The sequence below is a fragment of the Ipomoea nil genome, unplaced genomic scaffold (assembly GCF_001879475.1).
Source record: "Ipomoea nil cultivar Tokyo-kokei standard unplaced genomic scaffold, Asagao_1.1 scaffold2403, whole genome shotgun sequence".
Lineage (NCBI taxonomy): Eukaryota > Viridiplantae > Streptophyta > Magnoliopsida > Solanales > Convolvulaceae > Ipomoea > Ipomoea nil.
In genome coordinates, this window is record NW_017618831.1 from 320,267 (window position 1) to 335,616 (window position 15,350).

A 15,350-nucleotide genomic window follows, 5' to 3' on the forward strand; every position below is an offset into this window, starting at 1 on the left:
ACTTAATTTGAAACATGTCTTCACTCAAATATGCAATTGGATGTTACCAAATAGTTTTAAAACATATTTGATCATTTTATCATTAATATATGCTACAGTGACATTTACTTGATAATACACAAATATTTATATAAAAAAATTGAATATTTATTATGTTGTTATATTACTAAATAAATATAAATATTATTGAGTTGATATATCGAATTAAGTAGGTGTGTACCTAATAATTATGAAAGATATAAAAATAGCATTAAATAATATAATAATGATTTATTATATATTTATATTGCTATTAATTGATTTAAAATTTAAAATGAGTGATATATTACATCATTATTAGGTTGAACTCTTACTCCATATAGCAAAGTTTATTTTTTGTTATATATATCAAAAAAGAATTAAAAAAAATGAAATCACAACCAATTAGAATTGAGAAAAGTGAAAAATGAAATTGAAAATAATGAATGCTGATGCCTTGATAGCATAAACTAAGGGTGTGTTTGGAAACCTGGAAAATGAGTTCTGGAAATCATTTTCCAAGTTTTCACTGTTTGGATGTGCCTGGAAAATCAAGTCAACGGAAATCATTTTCGGTTGACTTTGGAAAATAGACTTTTTTTTTTTTTTTGAATGCGAAAATAGACTTGTTTTAGAGGAAAATGACTTCCCCTTTTTTTGGGGAAGTCATTTTCCAACTTTTACACCAACATCACACCACCACCAACATCATCAACATCATACCACCACCACTACTGCCGCCGCCGCCACCACTACCACCACCAACACCATACCACCGCAACCACTACCATCACCAACACCATCAACACCATACCACCACCACCACCACCGCTGCTACCACCACCACCATACCACCGCAACCACCGTCGCCGTCACCACCACTACCACCACCGCCGCCGCCGCCGCCACCACCACCATACCACCGCAACCACCATCGCCGCCACCACCACCACCATACCACCGCTGCCGCCACCACCACCATACCACCGCAACCACCACCACCAGCATCACACCACCGCCGCCACCACCACCACCATACCACCGCAACCACCGTCGTCGCCACCATACCACTGCAACCACCACCGTCATACCACCACCAGTTATTATTATTATTATTATTATTATTATTATTATTATTATTATTATTATTATTATTATTATTATTATTATTATATAACAAATAACACCACTACCACTACACCACCACCACCACCACCACAATAATATTTTTGATATATTATTAGTTATTTTTTTTATTATATTTAAAATTATTATTATATTATTATATATTATTATACATGTTGTAATATTCTAAATAAAATAATTAAAATGTTTAATTGTACAATTCTACTCATTTTCCAGAAAATGAATCAAACACATAAAAACAGTTTTCCAGAATGCAACCAAACACTGAAAAGGAAAATATTTTCTAGAAAATGACTCATTTTCCAGAAAATATTTTTCAGAAGTCATTTTCCTGCTTTCCAAACGGACCCTAATGCAAAGAGTAAATGAAAACATGAAATGAAAAGAGTGGAAGCACGCCAGTGTGTCCCCACAAATGACAATCATAGAGAACATGTACACGCAAGCACGAAGATGAATCGATGGAAGAGCATATTCGCCAATCGCTGTGTCTTGCTTCACTTCCTTCACAAAACTTGATGGTGGGTTTTCTCCCCCAAGTCATTAGTGGTGGACTGGTGGGAGGGGAGACCCAAGGATCGTAAGATCAAGGTAACGTTTTGTACTGCGAAGAAGACATCACAATGGGTTTCTCCAGAGACAACGTTTGTGGGATTGGGTTGGCTCTGCTCTCAAGTGCTTTCATAGGGGCCAGCTTCATCATCAAGAAGAAAGGACTCAGAAGAGCAGCTGCTGTTTCTGGTGTCAGAGCCGGTATATTTCTACTCCATATTCTTTTGAATTTCTTATTGACTGAGAAATCTGATCGCATTCATATGTTTTTAGCCAAAGTTTGTTTGTTTATTTTATTGTTCTTTATGCAATTAAACTTGGATTCTGTGTACTCAATTCAACTAAGCTTGAGCACAAACTGATTTGGAACAGGCTTGATTGCCCACATGGGCTTTGTTCAGCTGTTTTTAATGCTATTTTGGTGTAACTCCATTGTAGAATTGGTATAATATGAATCCAAGCTGACCACCCTGGCTAGCCTCGATGCATACTACTCAAACTACAATGAATATTTACTTGAAAGACAATGAAATTACATGATGAGTATGTTGTTTAAAGATATTGAATATTCTTATGTAGTAATATTCAATTGTATTGTTCCCAATAAGGTTGAATCTTCAACCCCAAGGGCCCCCCACGTCCCGGCCCGACAGTGCATATGGGAGGATGTAAATCATGGTAACTCAGCTGAACACAAAGGCTAGACATTTGCTTACTGCGCACAAGGAGCCCCCCCTCACTTTGAGAGGATGCTCCCACACTACCGCTGGTGAGACTCGATCCTGAGTCATTGTTCCCAAACTTCACCCTTGTGACCAACTGAGCTGTTCATGCGGGCTAGTAATATTCAATTGTAGTTACAATGGATGGTCATCATAATCATGGTGAACGTCTTTAGGTTCATGATATAATTCGTGTTAACTACATCTGCCAGAGTTAGTTGTGGTCTTTCTGCTCGTGATTGGAAGATAGATTGAATATTCCCGAACCATCTTAAGTTATTATATATTTATATCTGTCTTTAATTCATGTCACTTGCTTGCAGCGACGGTATTTATTTGTATAATATGTTTTGATTATACTGCTACTACTTTGGTAATCAGTATTTGGTTTTGCTGGTTGGTGGTAGGTGTTGGTGGCTACTCGTATCTATTGGAACCTCTCTGGTGGTTTGGAATGGTCACAAGTATGTACTACTAGCTGCTGTATTAATTTGTACTATTTTCTTTTACCAATTCTGTATGTGTTCAGTTAACATTGTGGTAATTGGTCCTCTTCTGTTTATTATCGTCAGCTTCATATAAGACATGCATAGAATTCTTTATTTTTGGTTATTTGACTATTTTTCGACTCTCAATAGGATCTTTGTTCTGTTGGGATTTTTAAATAGTGATTGTTGGAGAGATTGCAAACTTCGTGGCATATGCATTTGCCCCTGCTGTTCTTGTGACCCCTCTTGGCGCACTGAGTATCATTGTCAGGTACTCTATTTTTTTTTACTATTTCGTATTGAATGTGTGTGTGTGTGTGTGTGTGTGTGTGTGTGTGTGTGTGTATATATATATATATTTTTTTTTTTCTGATCGCGTATCCCCTCGGGGGCATGTGCTGAATTTTGTTGTAGTGCTATATTGGCTCATATTGTCTTGAAAGAAAAGTTGCATCTGCTAGGAATCTTGGGCTGTGTTATGTGCATTGCCGGTTCTGTCATAATCGTGATCCATGCACCACAGGAGCGCCCTATCTCTTCTGTCAAGGAAGTCTGGTACATGGCAACGCAGACAGGTGCCCGTGTTTCCTCATTGCCACATTATGTTATGCCTCAGTGGCCTCCGTATTTTCTAACTATATTCTTCTTTACTTTACAGCCTTTTTGGCCTATGTGGGATCGGTACTCATTTTGGTGTTTATTCTCGTCTTCTATCTTGCACCTGAATATGCTCATACCAATGTACTTATTTACACTGGAATTTGTTCACTGATGGGTTCTCTCTCGGTAAGTTTTTGATTGCTAAAGCATATTATAATACACAGCTAATGAATTAAAATATCTATACAACTGCCTGGAACTTAGACATTGAATGATAGAAATACAATTTTGTTACTATTCTTGTGATCATTTTTGCATAAATTTCTGAAGCACTTATCGGTGGTGTTTGGTAAATAGCTGTTAGCTGATTGGGTTAGTAGGTTTGACTAGTTGATAGCATTAGCTAATTGTCGAAAGATGTTTGATAAATTAGTTGTTAGCTGATAACTTATTACATGCAAAATGACTTTCTCAAAAAGCTTACTGAAAAAGTTGCTTTGAGCAACTTTTTGAATTTTAGTGTTTTGGAGCAATAAGCTGTTACAAAAAGCTAATTAATCAAACATTCATATTGGCTGTTTAACCAAGTCAAACAAGCCAAAATTGGCTGATAAGCTAACTATGTTACCAAACGGGGCCATCTTCTTCAAAGTTCCTTTTATTAATTGCGGTGTTTAATGTGTTCAATATGCAGGTCATGAGTGTCAAAGCCCTTGGAACTTCACTGAAACTAACTTTTGAGGGAAAGAACCAGTTGATCTACCCCGAAACCTGGTTTTTCATGTTTGTTGTGGCGGTCTGTGTGGTTACCCAGATGAATTATCTCAACAAGGCTAGTAATCGTTTCTTTTTAATTTACCCATCCAAAAAATAGTAATCATTTGCTTATTTCTACCAAGTTTTAACTGCATTATAAGCCAAAATAAAGTTAGTGGTCGGGCAACCATGTTATGTTGCTCTCAAATTCTTTTTGTTCACACTTTTAACTTGAAAGGATGCAGAGAGATTGCTACGTGCATCTACTATTCTAAACGTAAGTTTATCCGACGGTTTGTTTCTGCCTTAACGATGTATCTTTCTTGTTCCAGGCCCTTGATACATTCAACACTGCCGTTGTCTCTCCTATATACTATGTTATGTTCACATCACTTACAATTGTTGCCAGTGTTATTATGTTTAAGGTAAGACAAGCGTTTGTCTTTGGAGCTCATACTTGCATATCTTCACGTATTTTCGTGATTCCCAAGAACAACTGAATAGTATGGGGCAACCTCAACCAAGTTGGTCAGATTGTTGACTTTGTAACCATATGGTTACAAGTCCAACTCCCAGCAGGAGCGGCCTATTGGCCCGCGGGGTTTACCCCGTGCACACCCTCGGGTAGTGGCTGCGGGTTTCCCTCGTCACCCAAAAACTGAATAGAATGTGAACATGGTTGTTACTTCAAAATGTGTATGCTATTTTGGATACATTTCACATATTTATTTTAATTGTTTAGGATTGGGATGGCCAGAACGTGGGAAACATTGCATCAGCAATATGTGGTTTTGTGGTTGTGCTCTCTGGTACCATCTTGTTGCATGTAACTAAAGACATGGAGAGAAGTTCGTCTGTTAGAGGTGAATTACGCATCCATTCTCGATATCCCCTTGACCCTTCGGTGGTGTTTAACAACTACTCCGGGGTAAATTTTTTTAACTAAATCCTCAATTGTGATTTTTTTTCCCTGACTAAATGCAGGTAGTTATACTTCTTTATCCCCGTCATTGTTGGCCCAACTATGTAGTGCAAATGGGGAACCATCGAAACATGAAGACGAGGGTAGTGAGGCATGATTCAGCCCAGTGGAAGTCGCCTCAAGAAGACGAGAGCTTTACACATGACATAATCACCCGAAAGCTAGCCTATTTGATTAAGACTTTTTTGTTAGCAAAGGAGTTATCTCTCGAGATTATTTTGTACGCGATAAGGCAATAATGTGACTTCTTGGAAGGTGTTTCTGAAGCATTCGTGTTTCACAACTATGGTTCAGCCGCCTGTTTGTGGCTTCACCTTTGCGTTCTGAATGGTCAAAAAATCGGAAGAAATTCATCGGGTAGCTGCTTCAACTTGGCATGTACAGTTTTTCCGTGTTCTAGGCATGATATATACAGTGTGGAATTAGATACATATTCCGATATTCGTTCAATATCTTGTGATTATATTTTGGAGAAAGGGATTACAAAGATCTGAGCTGAAGCATACATGTTGCTGCATGGCCAAATTTATAGAGGTTGGAAGTTCATTCATTGAATGGCTTATGGCCATGAAAATAAAGTGCAGTATCCATTGTTATCGTTGCTGGATTTATCCCTTTGTCTGGGGTGTGGTTCAGGAAACTGGTTGGTACAATTTGTTGTATAGTTAAAGTATATAGAATTTATCTGTTTATAGATTTGCTGCTTGTGTGTTTTGTACATGCTAATTGAAACATTATACTTCAATTTTCATATAGAACATTTACATACAATGATCATCATTTGGTCCCACGATTATTATGGTATTTTCATATTTGGTATTCGATTATCAATAATTATTTTTGGTTCTTTAACTTTTTTCAAAATCAACTAAATTTAGTTCAAAGTGTCTGGAATACCTTACTACAAAAATTGGTAAATTTCGGTGGATTTGTTCATAACTACTTTTTTGATCTGTTGAAGTAAAAAGAGGTTCGAACTTATGATTTTTCCTATGATTACATGTCCGTGCTACTAGACCACAATGTCATTGACTCTTCTTAAAGGAAGGTTATATGATTGAACCTAACGTGCCACTAGACCACAAAGTAATTGGCTCTTCTTAATGGAAGGTCATGATCAAACCTAATTTCTAAGGTACTGAATATGTCCTAACTCCTAACTATAGGAGACATCTCATTTCTAAGGCACTGAGCATGTCCTAACTGTAGGAGACCCTTTAAAACCCGTACTGTACTCAGACTAATTCCAGTTTGCACTTATCCGGCCAATTAAGGGGCAAGTATTGGCCAAATTAATTCATGAAGAGATTCAAACTTCTAACCTCTCTTAAGATCGAAAGTGCACGGTCACTCAAGCCAACCAAGCTGGTTAGAGTGACCATTAGTATTCTTGTGTTATTTACTTCAATGAATTAAAGAGCTCTTAATAAGAGTGGAATAATGTAATGAATTAAAGAGGTGGAGCAGTAAACGAAGACTTCACTCGCGGGTTTTGTCCTTTTGGTTCATGGAAAGGCATGTATATTACTATACAGAGGGTTTTGGCTCTCTTGAAATCGCGCACTGAATCGAGATGGAGTTTCAGGCCATCTCTGAAACTGGAAGCCAAGGTTTTGCACCAAAAAATTGTCACTTTGGGCTTGCAAAGGAGCATCCCTCTATCCAAGGGCCTTATAGACTTGTATATTTCTTGCCAAGATTTCCAATCCGCCAAGCTGGTTTTCCAGAATCTGGAGAACCCTCTTGACATCACTCTATGGAATGGCCTCATGGCGGCATATACAGGCAACTCTGTGTTCAACGAAGCTCTTGAGCTCTTCCAGAAGCTGCTGCTCTTGTCCCCTTATCTCAAGCCCGATGGTTACACGTATCCCAGTGTTCTCAAGGCCTGTAGCGGGTTAGGAGGCCGGCTGGAGTACGGTAGAACAGTGCACGCCAGTGTGGTCAAGACTGGGTTTGTGTCTGATGTGGTTGTTGCGAGCTCTGTGGTGGGAATGTATGGGAGAGGTGGTGATTTTGAATCAGCTGCTCAGATGTTTGATGAAATGCCTGTGAGAGATGTGGCTTGCTGGAACACTCTTATTTCTTCCTATTATCAGAGGGGAGAATGCGCCAAGACCTTGGAGTTGTTTGGGAAGATGAAGGAGTCTGGGTACATGCCAAATTCTGTGTCTTACACTGCTGCTATATCTTCTTGTGCAAGGCTGTTGGATTTGTATAGAGGGGAGAGGATCTATGAGGAGCTGGTGAGAAATGGGATTGTTCTGGATGGTTTTCTTTGTGCTGCTCTTGTGGACATGTATGGGAAATGTGGCCAAATAGAGAAAGCAAAGGAGGTCTTCGATCGTATCCCATACAAGAGCTTGGTTAATTGGAATGCCATGATTGCCGGCTACAGTTTGAGAGGTGACAGCAAATCATGCATGGAGCTTCTGTTGAGGATGAATGAGGAAGACATGCAGCCTTCTTTGACAACCTTAAGCAGCCTGCTAATGGCTTGTTCTAGATCAGCCCAATTGCAGCATGGGAAATTTGTCCATGCTTATATTATCAGACGTGGAATAGAACCTGATATGTTTGTTCACTGCTCGCTTGTTGATTTATACTTCAAATGTGGAAGGGTTGAGTATGCCAAAAGAATCTTTAGTACAACTCCAAAAGGGGATGTAACAGCCTGGAATACAATGATCTCTGGATTAGTATCAGCTGGCAATTACTTGGAAGCTCTTGACATCTATAGTGATATGAAGATGGAAGGCATAAAGTATAATGCTATTACATTTACTAGTATATTAGTGGCTTGCTCACAGTTAGCAGCCTTAGAACAGGGGAAAGAAGTTCACAAGAGAATTATTGAGAGTAAGTTGGATTCAAGTGAAATAGTCATGGGAGCGCTACTTGATATGTATGCCAAATGTGGTGCTGTTAGTGAAGCTTATGAGGTGTTCCACCAGCTTCCTGAAAGAGATATCGTATCCTGGACTTCAATGATAGTGGCTTATGGGTCACATGGCCAAGCTTCAGAAGCTTTACGTCTCTTCCATGAAATGCTTCAGTCTAATGTTAAACCGGACAAAGTTACATTCCTTGCAGTAATTTCAGCGTGTAGCCATGCAGGATTACTTGATGAGGGTTGTCATTATTTTAATTTAATGGTTACTGATTATGGAATCAAACCTAGCATCGAAGACTACTCATGTCTCCTAGATCTTCTAGGACGCGCTGGGAGATTGAATGAAGCCTATGCAATTCTTCAGAGATCCCCTTATATGAGAGAGGACGTTTCATTGTTAAGCACACTATTTTCTGCTTGCCATATGCATAGGGAAGAAGATATTGGGGAGGAAGTTGCAAAACTTCTTATTCAGAAAGGTTCTGATGATCCATCAACTTATGTCATTCTGGCAAACATGTTTGCCACTAGAAAGAAATGGAATAAAGCGTTGGATATAAGAATGAAGATGAAAGAACTTGGATTGAGAAAGAACCCCGGATGCAGCTGGATTGAAGTTGATAAGAGAATACATACCTTCCTTGCTGAGGACCAATCATTTCCAGAGGCAGAAACAGTATACGAGTGTCTAAACAAAATAAACTACCATATTCACAAATATGAAATGCTTGATGTAATGTGACTGAGGTGGAATGACCCTTTAGAAATAGTGAGTCCTTAAAAAACTTAACATAGTTCTTCATTTGATGACTAGTTCAATGGCATCATTACACATCAATCACAGAACTAATTGACCCAGCAAGGTATTTTCAAACTCAGAGTAAACAAGGGTATGGCAACACCCGTGTTGCAAATGCCTGTTTCTGGCCATATCATCAAGGTACAAAGTTGGTTATTCTAATTAATAGACTTTTAGGAGGCAATGATGTCCTTTCTCATGGTGATACTTCGTAATTCCTAAGATGTTGCAATTTCATTCGATAGAGCAACTTGACTTGCCTGATATCTGTTGCAGGTAATCTTGAAAGACTTCAAACTTTTGTCTTTAAATGTAGGCTGAAACAAACTGAAAGTTTTGGGTGATTGATTATTTGTAAATGTATATTTCCTGTTTTTCCTCATACACTTTCGGTCCTTCTAGTCCTGTTGCTGCTCCTTGTCTCAACAATTTAATTTCCCATCTTATTGTCAATGTTTTTTGGGCTTGAATGTGTCACAGTGTCATGTGTGATGGAGGACAATAAGTGCTATAGAATTCCATATTTAGTTCTATGCACGAATTGCTATCTGAATATTTATTAGTAAGCCAAGACACTTAAAGAACCAGTAAAAAAAACAAAAAATATGGAGTAGTAGCCATTTTCATAGTAATATTGTAATATAATATGTCAAGGAAGGGATGCTAGGAATATGAAGAGATTTAGGTTATATATGAATATGTGCAGTAAACCAGAGTTTAATAGCATTATTTCAAATAGTGCATAAAGAAAGTATGTAGTTTTTACAGAGTACCCTGAACAAGATGAAAGAAACAAATACATGCAAGTATAACACACTTGAATTAAATTCTGGATGGAATCATGGGAGTGGTGTTTTGCAGGTAGGCAGAAGCTGCTGCAACTCCGCTGCCAAGCTTCACTGGGTAACCGATATCCTTTAGCACCATCTCCACTCCAGCGAGACAGCCCAGTAGTTGCAGCTGCAGAAAATGCGTCAATTCAATGGTTAGCATATTCAACTCCTTGGTATTCATTACCTTTCTATTTTGATATTCAAAGTGAAATGTGACAGAAAACCTAGCAAGTAGCAACCCTTTTAAAATTGTGCTTTGCAATTTACCTCGTTCAGATTACCAAGGTGCCCTATTCTAAAGACCTTCCCTGCCACTTTGTTAAGGCCTAGACCTAAGCTCAAGTTGTAGCGTTTCCATGCCCTTTTGACAATTTCTGAACTGTCAATATATGAAGGAACAACCACAGCAGTGACTGTGTCACTGAACCATTCCTCCTTTTGGGTGCAGTTCTTCAAGCCCCACGCCTGCACTGCAAGCCTGCATTTTCATGGGGGAATTGAATGGTTATTTACGGTTCAAATGGAGATAGAGAATGATGGGTAGTTCTAGTCAAAGGAAATCTGCAGGATAGAGACAATCATCAAATCATTATTCTTTTCAAGATTCAGAAACTTCCGGCAATGGAATAATACCTTGTTGCAGTACCTAGGCGAGTGTGCCTTGCAATCACATTATCAAGTCCTTCCTCAAAGAGAAGGTCGAGGCCTGCTCTCAGTCCATAAAGAAGTTGGATGGAAGGAGTGTATGGCCAATATGTCCCCATCTTGTAGAACTTCAAGTAGTCCTTCCAGTCAAAGAAAACCCTCACTGATTTTGCAGTTTTGCTGGCCTCAAGAGCCTTGGGGCTTGCACAGACAATTCCAATACCAGTAGGAAGAGACAGAGCTTTCTGTGAACCAGTTAATGCCACATCAACTCCCCATTCATCCATGCGGAAATCAATCGCACAAATGGAGGACACACCATCAACAAGGAGGAGAGCTGGATGCTGATAGTGATCTGAGAAGCACAGACAGGTTTGAATGTTGATACTATTCTTAGAAAAATAATGTATGTAGTTTGAATTGTTGGGCGGAGGCCAGTGAAGGGCCAAGTCCAGCAATTGGTGGGTAGGGGATTGTTGGGTGAAGGCCTAAAGGGTCAAGTCCAGCACCCTGCCTCTCAAAAATATGGCAGTGTAAGGAAATAAAGTTGCGCCTTCGCTACGAGCTATAGCTTTTGATCCTAACAAGTTCATATAGCATTATAGTGTTAATTCAATCTTTCTTGCATAAGTTGGACACTTACCGAGCAATTTTCTTACAGTAGCCAAGTTGTTTGTAACTCCAGTTGCAGTCTCATTGTGTACAATGCAAATAGCCTTGATGGTATGCGCTGTATCCTCTGCTAGCTTTGAAGCCAAAACGTCAAGATTTGCACCTTGCCCCCATTCACTCTCCACAACATCAACATTGAAGTTGAGACGCTGCTGCTGATCAATCCAGAGCAAACTGAACTGACCAATGAGGAAAGACACGATCCGATCACCAGGAGACAGCGTGTTGGTAAGTGCACTTTCCCAAGCTCCAGTCCCTATTTTATGGAGGTTTCATTGCTCATTAGAATACAAATAAATGCAACTATCTAGTGTTATGATGCCCGGGTGTAAACGAATCGAATCAAGTCAAATATCTCACTATTCGATTCAAATTTGACTATATATTCGAATATTTGTATTTGAATCTCAAATTTGATTCCTATTCGATTCGACCAGTTTATTCGAATCGAAATATTCAAATTCGAATCACGAATCGAAATATTCGAATTCGAATCTCGAATCGAAATATTCGAATTCGAATCACGAATTCGAATCTCAAATCGAAATATTCAATTTGAATCTCGAATCGAAATATTCGAATTCGAATCTCGAATCGAATTCTTTTTATTTGATTTGTTTATACCCATAATGCCCAGTTTATCAAGACATGACAGCATTCATTTTTCATTTTCTGAACACTTTTGTGATGTGATTTAGCATAGGGAACCTGTAGTTGGGATCAGAAATGGAGTCCCACTGGTAGTCTTGAAAATCTTTTTCACATCCTCAAGTAGAGTCTTTGTCAGTGCTGGAACAGCCGGGGAGCGATAGTCCTCATTGTTCCTGGTCATTGCACGGATAACTTGATCCGGGATATTGACAGGTCCCGGAACAAAAAGATGGTTCCTTCCAGGCGCATTTACGTAGTCCATCTTTTCCCCCTCTGAATCACACAGGTAGTTGAAATTCTGATGTTCTCAATACCCACACCCTGAAAAAAGTAGGGTTGTAAGTTAATCCAAAGTTAGATCTCCTTATCCCTGAAACTTTCCTTTACTCTATGTTACATAAATGCAAAGATGTACTTAACCTTTTTTTTTTTTTTTTTTTTTTTTTTTTTTTTTTTTTTTTTTTTTTTTTGCATTGAAAATCCAAATTAATATGTATGTAACATAAATCTTACATATCCAATTTTGGTGCATGAATAATGTAAGAGTGGGTCACCAAATTCACAAGTGGTCCAAAATTAAAATAAAATGAAAAGAAGTAATAATCAAAATAATTTGGATAATCAATCTTTATGGCACAAGTAAAAGATAAAATTACACTTTATACTAATTATTATATTTGATAATATTACTATTTTGCAAAAAAAAAAAAAAAAAAAAGACTTATCAATATTCGACTTTTCATTTTAATGACATGGCAAGCCTTGGTTCACACTCCACAGTTGGTGTATAATAGCTATATATGGATATTGTATATTAAATATAAAGTGAAAGATAAAATTACACACTATTGACTTAGATGACACCATAATATTTTTTGAGTACTATTGACTTTGTTATAATGTAGTATCTGTTCATAGTTACTTTTTCAACATATGAAAGTACAAAAGTCAAAATATTACCCTGCTGAGGCTCAAATCCATGACTTTTCATTTGGGAGAATCACTTCATAATACTGGACTATAAGGTCACAATAATATAGAATTAAAGTACATAACAATTTTTATATTTTTTAAAGAAAGAAAAAATAACTGTTTTTTGGGGTGACCATGAAAATTCATAGCGAACTCGAAGGTATTTATTGATAAATTTTATTTTTGTGCAATAACCTGCAAATAATATATTATAAATAAATTGTACATGGAAGACTCAGGACAACTTCATGACTTTTTAGTTCATTTTGTGGATGACTGACTTCAAAGACATCACATATACTGCGAAGTTACGTGCAAAACATGTATGTATATCAATTCAAAATATATATATTTTTTAGTATATACATATTTGGTTATTTTCAAATTAAACTCGAGTTTCAATCAAACCGGGCTGATACAGAATTTAAATTAAAGCAAGGTAAATATACATATGCGTCTTTATATATGTATGCATGCACAGAGAAAATCGGAGAACAATATATATATATATACATATATGATAGTAAAAGCAAATTTGGAGCCATGCATGCAACTGAGAATAGAAGAGTAAAGAAAGAAAATGAAAAACAGTAAAAAATTATTATTAAGTGTTGACCTGGTGTGGAGAATAGCAGGGTGGGACGACTTCTGGGCTTCGTTCTTTCTCTCTGGATCTGTGAAGACTGAAGAGGGAATGGGGAAGATGAAGCTGCCAAACGCAGACGTTTTGGGAGGACTTATAAGAGCGCCAGAGAGACCGTTCAAGCCCGGTGAGGTGGGTCCCACTCCAGATTCAATACAACGTGGCAGATAAGAAGCACCACAATACAATGGCTGTGACCTGATCGATGAGAAGCTAAAATTTAATTTTGGAAAAATTGTAAAAAATGCCCCTCTATAATATGTCAATTATCAATGTCACTCCTGAATTATGAGTGGTGTAAATGTTGCCTCCAAATTATCAACACGGTGGACATATAGCTCCTCCCGTAACATATGTGGTTCCTCGTTAGTGTACGACACCGTTAAGTCGGAGTAAATATGTAATTTAGTTGTTTTTCCCTCCCTCGATTCGAAGTACCAGCAATGGACAGTGGTGGGGAATCACAGGTCCGTTACGATAGGGGTTATATGTGCACCATTTTGATAATTGAGGGGTAACATTTATACCATTCATAATTCAGGGGTGACATTGATAATTGCCATATTATAGAGGGACATTTTTTTTTACAATTTTTCCTTTAATTTTTGAAATACTTGTGATTTATTACAAAGTAGTATTTGTTCTATACTTTTTTAAATATTTTGAGTCCCAAAGAATCTAAGGGTGTGTTTGGTTCGCACATAGGAATCGGAATCGGAATGGGTATCAAATACTTGGTAATGGTAATGAGTTTTGGTGAAAATATTTAACATGTTTGGTAGTAAGGTGGAATGGGAATGGTTACTAATAGTAGTGCTTGAGAATGAATAAGGGAATGAAACCCTTATTGTATTTGGATATGAGTTTTTCAATTGATGAGGTATTCGAAACCCATAGTAGTGTTCTAAAATCCTATCAACCAAACAACAACAAATCACTTTCATACCCATTCCTATAGGCAAAACCCACCAACCAAACACACCATAAGTCTTCACTATCGAGATTTAAACATATGACTACTCATTTGAAATGGTAATCAGATGTCGTCACACTACATGATAGTTGATAGAAACTACAATTTAATTAATTTAATATATTTTCATTCGCGTGCTCTCTCTCTCATGGAATCATCATCTTACCAAAAGAAATTATCAACATACCCTCTATTAAATCATTCCATAAAATCTGACACAGAAATATTCACTAAAACACACACACACATATATATAAATAATTAAATATAAGCTCAAACTCATACTCTGTAGTATACTAATTATTTAGAACCTCAATTGGCTATTAACTTTTATACTTTTGTGCTCATGAAATTTTCACTCTAAGATGAATGAAAAGTTATTTCTCCAAGCATAAATGTAATATTAGTGAAGCTGTGGGCTAAGAGCACAATATATAGAATTTAGATTGCCACAATTAGAAATACTATCATGTGGTGAAAGATAAGTTTATTCAATCAACAAAAATAAAAATCAAAACATAAATAGAAAAGAAGAATAAGAATACAAAGTGAATATGGGGCCATAGAAAAAAGATAAAAAAGAGTATGAGGCTGAGAAAGAATTTGTGAAAGATAATGTGATAAAGGTCCTTCCAGCCACACCCTAATTTGTGGGAAGCAATGGATACTGGATAGGGATACACTGATTACACTCCCCTTCCCCACTCAATTTTATATCAACATTCTATTTTCTTCTTTTTATTTTGTCATTTTCGTTTGAGATAAACATATAATTCATAATTATTATTATTTTTTTTTTAAAAAAAGAAAATTTATCTAAAAATACTTGCAAAGTTTGGAGAAAACTACTTATAATTCAAGACTATATGGTCTAATGGTATCCAGGTTGGACTTCCATTTGAAAGGTTGTGAGTTCAAGCCTTCCTTGTGTTTCTACTACAATGTAATAGAGCCAGTAGCATTCAAAAAAATCTAAAAATACTTGCAAAGTTTGGAGAAAACTAC

The 15,350-nt window shown here is 37.2% G+C and overlaps 3 protein-coding genes across 6 annotated transcripts; 2 read left to right on the forward strand and 1 right to left on the reverse strand.

Moving 5' to 3' along the window:
* The first annotated feature begins 1,630 nt into the window (after positions 1-1,630).
* Positions 1,631-6,032, forward strand: LOC109152313 (probable magnesium transporter NIPA4). 3 transcript variants are annotated; one of them, XM_019299929.1, is made up of 9 exons: positions 1,631-1,917; positions 2,846-2,902; positions 3,107-3,197; positions 3,341-3,501; positions 3,585-3,712; positions 4,221-4,358; positions 4,615-4,707; positions 5,025-5,145; positions 5,267-6,032. In XM_019299929.1, the coding sequence occupies exons 1-9, from the start codon at positions 1,788-1,790 to the stop codon at positions 5,359-5,361; spliced, it is 1,014 nt and encodes a 337-aa protein (XP_019155474.1). In that variant the 5' UTR covers positions 1,631-1,787; the 3' UTR covers positions 5,362-6,032. The 3 variants fall into 3 exon arrangements, with proteins under 3 accessions (XP_019155474.1, XP_019155473.1, XP_019155475.1); XM_019299928.1 differs by having other exon boundaries at positions 1,642-1,917; positions 2,813-2,902; XM_019299930.1 differs by lacking the exon at positions 1,631-1,917 and adding an exon at positions 2,238-2,259.
* Positions 6,033-6,696: 664 nt separating this feature from the next.
* On the forward strand, positions 6,697-9,409 carry LOC109152309 (pentatricopeptide repeat-containing protein At5g27110). Its single transcript, XM_019299923.1, has 2 exons — positions 6,697-9,097; positions 9,180-9,409. The coding sequence occupies exon 1, from the start codon at positions 6,782-6,784 to the stop codon at positions 8,897-8,899; it is 2,118 nt and encodes a 705-aa protein (XP_019155468.1). The 5' UTR covers positions 6,697-6,781; the 3' UTR covers positions 8,900-9,097; positions 9,180-9,409.
* Positions 9,410-9,657: 248 nt separating this feature from the next.
* Positions 9,658-13,475, reverse strand: LOC109152312 (serine--glyoxylate aminotransferase). Of its 2 annotated transcripts, none has more exons than XM_019299926.1 (6): positions 13,346-13,475; positions 11,815-12,078; positions 11,078-11,362; positions 10,423-10,789; positions 10,057-10,267; positions 9,658-9,916 (listed from the first exon to the last, which is right to left on the reverse strand). In XM_019299926.1, exons 2-6 carry the CDS (start codon positions 12,017-12,019, stop codon positions 9,779-9,781), a joined length of 1,206 nt encoding a protein of 401 aa, XP_019155471.1. In that variant the 5' UTR covers positions 12,020-12,078; positions 13,346-13,475; the 3' UTR covers positions 9,658-9,778. The 2 variants fall into 2 exon arrangements, with proteins under 2 accessions (XP_019155471.1, XP_019155472.1); XM_019299927.1 differs by having other exon boundaries at positions 11,815-12,081; positions 13,350-13,450.
* Positions 13,476-15,350: the final 1,875 nt, after the last annotated feature.

Excerpts from the sequence above, each read along its gene's own strand:
- LOC109152313 (XM_019299928.1), top strand. The coding sequence starts at position 1,788 with ATGGGTTTCTCCAGAGACAACGTTTGTGGGATTGGGTTGGCTCTGCTC. Across the intron at positions 3,198-3,340 it reads GCACTGAGTATCATTGTCAG|TGCTATATTGGCTCATATTG; the intron begins GTACTCTATTTT and ends ATTTTGTTGTAG. Across the intron at positions 4,708-5,024 it reads CCAGTGTTATTATGTTTAAG|GATTGGGATGGCCAGAACGT; the intron begins GTAAGACAAGCG and ends TTAATTGTTTAG.
- LOC109152309 (XM_019299923.1), top strand. The coding sequence starts at position 6,782 with ATGTATATTACTATACAGAGGGTTTTGGCTCTCTTGAAATCGCGCACT.
- LOC109152312 (XM_019299926.1), bottom strand. The coding sequence starts at position 12,019 with ATGGACTACGTAAATGCGCCTGGAAGGAACCATCTTTTTGTTCCGGGA. Across the intron at positions 11,363-11,814 it reads ATTTCTGATCCCAACTACAG|GGACTGGAGCTTGGGAAAGT; the intron begins GTTCCCTATGCT and ends TCCATAAAATAG. Across the intron at positions 9,917-10,056 it reads ACCTTGGTAATCTGAACGAG|CTGCAACTACTGGGCTGTCT; the intron begins GTAAATTGCAAA and ends CATTTTCTGCAG.